This window comes from Myiozetetes cayanensis, unplaced genomic scaffold (assembly GCF_022539395.1).
Source record: "Myiozetetes cayanensis isolate MyiCay16 unplaced genomic scaffold, myiCay2020 scf10, whole genome shotgun sequence".
Taxonomy (NCBI): Eukaryota; Metazoa; Chordata; class Aves; order Passeriformes; family Tyrannidae; genus Myiozetetes; species Myiozetetes cayanensis.
Genome location: NW_026086605.1, coordinates 1,865,531 through 1,871,530, shown reverse-complemented (window position 1 = coordinate 1,871,530; position 6,000 = coordinate 1,865,531). Strand labels below are relative to the sequence as shown.

Genomic DNA, 6,000 nt, shown 5'->3' with positions numbered 1-6,000 from the left:
TGCTCCAACTCTTTCCTAGCACAGTGCCTGAGATTTGATTCACTGTGGGGACATTCTGCTGGCTCACACTCTCAAAATTCTCTTGGTTTCAGGATATTCCTGCTGTGTTTGATTAGATATTGTTATCCTGTTCTAGTCCAACCACATTTGTTATTAAATATGGCACTATGGAATGTGACTGATGAAAGTTTAGCTGGTTAAATATTCCAAAATTTCAACAGACTTACACTGTACCTTTTCCTGGAGGAAAGCTGAAGAGCATATTTTGGTTAAAGGAGGAATGCTGTCCCATTTTAATGCCACCAGTTTGCTGCTTATCAATAACACAGTCACTTTAGGGCTTGTGTTTTTTTGTAATACTCTCCATGGTTTATTAATGAAAATAACTTGCCAACTTTTATTCTTCTCAAAAAAAAAAAAATGGTAACACACAGATGTACAAACCCACATTCAGGTGTTGCTTTATTGGTGCATTACAACATTACATTTCCTTCACACTGAGAAAGCATGAGATTAAAATACACTGATCCACAAAAATGCCTTCCCTATGCTGACTTTGCACTGGTGATTATGGCACCTACAGATCCCTCCACGAGTTTCATTCCATTAAGTCCTTCATAACTTTAATTACATTTTAATCAAAGCTTTTACACTGCCTGTTTTATGACTCTCAATTTAATTATTCCCATTAAAACGTGTTATTCCTTACTGCTTTTCCAACTTCACCAATTACTCCTGCCATTTAAGTTTTTATGCCGTGTTACACTTCATACCCAACCTTTGAACATCCACTCCTCATCTGAGGGCTGTACAAGCTTCCCCCAGCCCAAAGCAGACAGCTTGTTTGTATCAAAAGCCATTAAAACACTGGGAATGTGTACAGCACACTTAGGAGGCCCCACTCAGTTTTGAGAATAAGCCAGATCTATATAAAAACATGCAAAATGCTCTATGCATCAGTATGAAACTTCTAATTTGATTTAAGATTTACTTATTTTTTCTTTTTAACATTTGCATATAACCTGGAAGACTAGGGTTCCTGCTGAAAGAAAAAGCTAATGGCTAAGCCTGCCCCCTCCTCTAGGGCTTTCTTTAATCCTCCCATGTGAAGCAATAGAAAATTATATCTGTTACAGAATTCTGTAGGATGGTTTAAAAACCTCATAGGAAGATTAAACCTCCACTAGACTGTGTGGGTTTCTAGAATTAGACCTCAATTACACCAGAGGAGTGTTCTGTCAAATCCAGTGCAAAAGCTGAATAACTTGGCTTTGCTGATGCTGGTTTTGTGAATTTATATTCACCAGCAATGTTTGGGTAATGTCTCCGCTGTAGAGTTCAGAATTCTGTAACTGCCAGGAAAACATCCCACCTCTCACTGACAGAGTCCAACTGGTATCAGTTTTAAAGTAGATCAGGCCTGATTTCTCCAGAACACTTCTGGGTTCATGCCTAGCACATTCTGTTCCCTAATGCCATTTCCTATTTGTAGTTATTTCCAAATATCATATAAGTTTATACATAGCAAGGTTGCATCCTCTTGTACACAATCATTATGTTTATTTTTAAAGGGACTCTAAATTTACTTGCTTTCTATAAAAATTCAAGTGTTGCCAATCAGGAAGTAGCTCTTCTCAAAACAAAAAACAAAAAAAACCAAACCTACAAAGCTTAGCTTTGAGAAAAGTAAATGACAAGCCTTACATGAAGACACTGAGCTGTTTGAATCACAAAATGCCTACGAGGCCAATGCATATTCCAACAGGAACACGTAAATTATAGTTATGGCAGCAGTCTCCTCCAGTCTAAAGCACCGTAATAATGGTCGTCGATCAGCGCTATCTTCATCTCTTTAACCAGCAGCTCCGAGTGCCAAGATGGGGTCTGGAACACTTGCCTGCTTTTTCACAGGATACCTAAGGGAAAAAACATCTGGAATCCGACATCCTGCCATCCAAAGGTACATCATTTCACAGGAATGTGGTGTATACTGCATAGTGCATACACACAACAAAACAGAGTCCCAGTGCTAATAAATTAACCCAAGTCCCACGCTCGGGAACCTTCCCCACACCAACAGCGGTCGGATTTGTTGAGTTTCAAGTCAGGCACCGAGCCAGCCTTCCCAGAAAACTGTCTGCAGCCTTGCTCTGGACACGTTACAGCGCTGGAACCACCACAGGCACTCGAAGTCACAAATGAAAATCTCTGCGTTTCTGTAGATGGCCAGTGCCGTGGTGAGGCACTACACGAGAACGGACGTGGCACACCAGGGCCACACAAAACTCTGTGCTTCCTTATTCTCCCAGTTTTAAGATTTATTTTTTTTTTAAATGACATTTCTTTTAAAGACTTCAGCTTGTGGAATGTCATGGGTGTTCTTTTCTTTCGCTTTGTCTGGGTGGTAATTACTGCAAGAGCTGTCAAAACATTGCTGAGGATGTAATATCAAGTTTTTAGTCCGTCCTGTGAATATCTATGTTATTGTGAGTTGGTAATTTGAACAGCATGGAGTTTCTTGAATGTGAGAGTCACCCTGAAGAACTACTAATGCATGAAGCTTGGCTCTTACAAACATTTAACCCTTCATACCTTCCATCTGCTTTATCATTAGTAGCTCAGAATGACCTTGTCGAAGCCTGACAATTAATGCAAAGTTTTGCCGACATATGGAGTTTTGGTTTTTTTTTATGTTAGAATGCAACAAGATAAACATAAGGATGATGCCCTAAATTATCAAATTATATGGCTGGCCCCAACAGATGCTGAACACCTGGTGAAAAGTGCTGTGTGTACTCACCACCCAGCAAAATCTATGAGTGCTGAAGATGACCAGAACTTTGTAGAAGGTTAAGTCAGTAGCTCAGAAAAATCTGTTTCCAGATCTACTATATCCTCAACCACATCTCCTTAAAATTACTCTCTTAGCCATTCTCCATAGGGGATTGTTTGTAATTCTTTCCCCTTCCCTCAATAGATCTGTTTGCAGTAGACTGAAAACAGGTAATGCAACAACAAGTCAATATGAACTGAAAAATTAACTTCAGAAGTATGAAGATATTATGGTATTAAAATAAAATATTTAACTTCTCTTTATAAAAAGGAAAGAAACAAAAGAAAAACCAAAACCAAAACCAAAACACAGTAAGAAACACTGTTAAGAGACCAGCTGGGAGGAAATGTGAGAAGGCTTTAAAAGTTCGTTCTGCACATTTCTCAAAAGTCATACGGGACCTTCAGTTATTCCCTCCAGAGGCAGCCCAGTAGCATTATCTGCTGTAGGTCGCTCTTCCTTCTTCACAGAGTTCTGATCCAGCAGGCTGACGTAAGATTTGTGACAAGCTGTGTTGCCCAGAGGAGGGTAGTGCTGTCTGTAGCAAATATAAGCAAAAATGAGGCCAATGATCCCTCCAACGAAAGCATCTAGACAAGAGGAGCAACAAAAGCAGAAGCACGTTACCAGGGAAAGGTCAGCCAGAAGGGACAACTGTAAATAGAAAACATTTGCTTGGCGTGGATGTGTTCAACCCAGAAAATGTGAACTCTGAATTTCCACAAAGAATTTGGAGCCAAACACCACAGCCACACAGGACACATAAAATCAGCACTTTGAGGGGACATGGCCAACATTTTGAATTCCCCAAATGTAGGTGGCTGGCTGTGCTTTGGGAGATGAGCAGAGGGAAGGGAATGGCCTCCACGGGGCATTAAACACCCATGGTGGTCTAGAGTGCTGCTGACCAGCATTTGTGGGTTAAAACCCATGGATCTTCATCCAGTCTGCCATCAGTCAGAGTGATCACCACCAGGATTTCTGTTTATTAGCTGACCTGTGCTGCTGTCAGCAGCCAGAGCTCTCCTGCTGACAGCTCCATCCCAGCCTATTGCACTGACTGCAGTCTGTTCCCTGCACAAGCACCCCCAGGAAAAAAAGGCAGTTAAAGTGCCAGATCTGCTCATGACTTTGTATTCCAGAAGGAATCCTCCACTGTGGACAGGGAGCAGTTGGATGTAAGTGGAAAATCATCTCCCTTCAGGCAGTGGGCCACTGCAGCTACAGCAATTCACTTCTCTTGCAGCTCCTGCAAGGCCCCTGAGAAAGACAGCTGTCAACAACCATGGCAGGCTGGGTGAATTCTTACCAAAAGCACCTGAAAGGTCAAAGAGTGGCATGCCTGTTAACTGACTTAACGCCTTCTGAATATCTTTCTTTGATGCTTTTTACCATCCCATAGTCCTTCCAAAAAAACCCCAAAATAAAATAAGCTAAAATAAGGCCACTGCATGAGGGATTTGCAGCTCTCACACACAGGCAATTTTAAGTTTTCTATGGGAACTGAATAGCACCTGAAGTGTAAGAAGATTCCTTCTGCTGTCAGGTTCTGCCTCTTACTAAAACACTCCTCTGATCTTGTGTTTCATTTCCAAACAACCAGAGGAAAATTTCACTGGAAATACACCCTGTCTTTGAAAGCCTCAGATTCAGCACAAAAAAAATAATGGAAATGAACAAAAGGCACTGGCTGGGATAGGACTTGGCAGCACATTTTATTGTAACAAGACTTATTAAGCACTGTATCATCTGTGTATACCTGTGTTTCCATCCTTTCAATTACAAAGAAACCACAGTGCAATAAAAACGGTGAATCATTGAGTTTAGTGACAACGGAGGGTAAATCAATACAAATTATTTTGGTCCAAAGTCCTTAAATAAGGATTAAATTCCCTAGCTTGTCAGCCTGATATATATTAGAACAAAGGCATTAGAACAAGGTTCAATTTTCAGTGGGTAATAAATGGTTTGTAATCATCAGAGAAGCGAGATTTCTTTTAACAGGAATAGCTAGGGCCAGAAAACCTGAAATATTTAATGCTGAGATGAATAAATTTAAGAAATGTGATTACCAGTCACAGCTGAGGAAGAGGAGATCCCTTCTAATCCTATATTACCTTTCTACACACAAAAGGACATAACAAATCTATCACAAACAGATGTAATAGAGGTTCAAGCAAGATTTTAAAAGGTGATTGTGTGTGCACAGTATTTGGAAGCAGATGGAATCTTGCCCTATCCACCCAGCAGCTGATTTTAGACCATTCAGCCTGTCCCTATCAAACTGTCATGGTACAAAAGGTACCAAGGGCAACAATTTTCACTGTACAGCATCAATCAACTTGTAAAAAACTTAGTTATTGTGACAAGCTTAATTTTCTATAAACCTGTGTTGGGTGCAATTCTCAGATTACTCTGCTTTGACTGTGGCTGGCTGAATATTGTTCCAGCTGGTTTTTTTATTTTGCTTAGCAATAAAGTCAAGCCTATGATTACTATTTTTGAGTTTCTCCATAATTTTTCCACATTTTTTTCCCACATTTCTCCACAGTTTTGCCAGTCCTCTACAAGTTCCCTGGAATTTTAAGACTTGCTGTAAACTTGCCCAGATTATTTCTTTGCCTAAACATTTACATGCAAATGATGCAACTCTGGGCCTCAGTCTGGGCACCACAGTAATAAAGATTCACTACATGAGTTATGCCAAAGATTTCTCGCTTACTGACCTTGACTGGGGGTAAGGAGCAAACACACAGGCAGCTATTCTGACTCCTGTTTTTGAAGATAACAATTCTGTCTTTGTTTGAGCTCATGGGAGCCATAATTTACTTTTTGTTTTGTTTTGTTTGTTTGGGGTTTTGTTTTGGTTCTGGGGGGTGGTTTGTTTGTTTGTTTTTCCCATAAAGGAAAAAAAAAAATTCAGTCTCAGTATTTAACTTTATTTCCGCTTATTCCATGAGTAAACTAACATTTCCAGAATTAGAAGTCTACGGAGAGATTTGGTGACTAAAAAGTTGTCCACAAACATTCTGAACTCACAATGAAATATCCTAATATTCCCCAGAACCAACACTAAGGTCTTGAATATTACTTTCTTCAGCCAAACTGAAGGGAGCTCATAAAGTTCTCACAATATTAACATTCTGAGCCCACTCAATGGCTTTTTA

The 6,000-nt window shown here is 40.0% G+C and overlaps 1 protein-coding gene across 3 annotated transcripts in view; it reads right to left on the bottom strand.

Moving 5' to 3' along the window:
- Window positions 1-437: 437 nt before the first annotated feature.
- Window positions 438-6,000, bottom strand: part of PLPP4 (phospholipid phosphatase 4) — a 49,820-nt gene continuing 44,257 nt past the window's right edge. The window contains exons 7-8 of one of the 3 annotated variants that reach the window (XR_007631859.1): window positions 3,235-3,371; window positions 438-1,916 (exon numbers count right to left, since the gene is read on the bottom strand). Coding sequence is in view for 2 of the 3 variants with exons in the window: in XM_050338542.1 (XP_050194499.1) it covers window positions 1,906-1,916; window positions 3,235-3,423 (200 nt within the window). In the remaining variant the exon portion in view is untranslated. Of the gene's footprint in view, window positions 3,424-6,000 lie in introns of all 3 variants that reach the window. The other 2 variants (XM_050338542.1, XM_050338550.1) reach the window with 2 other exon arrangements.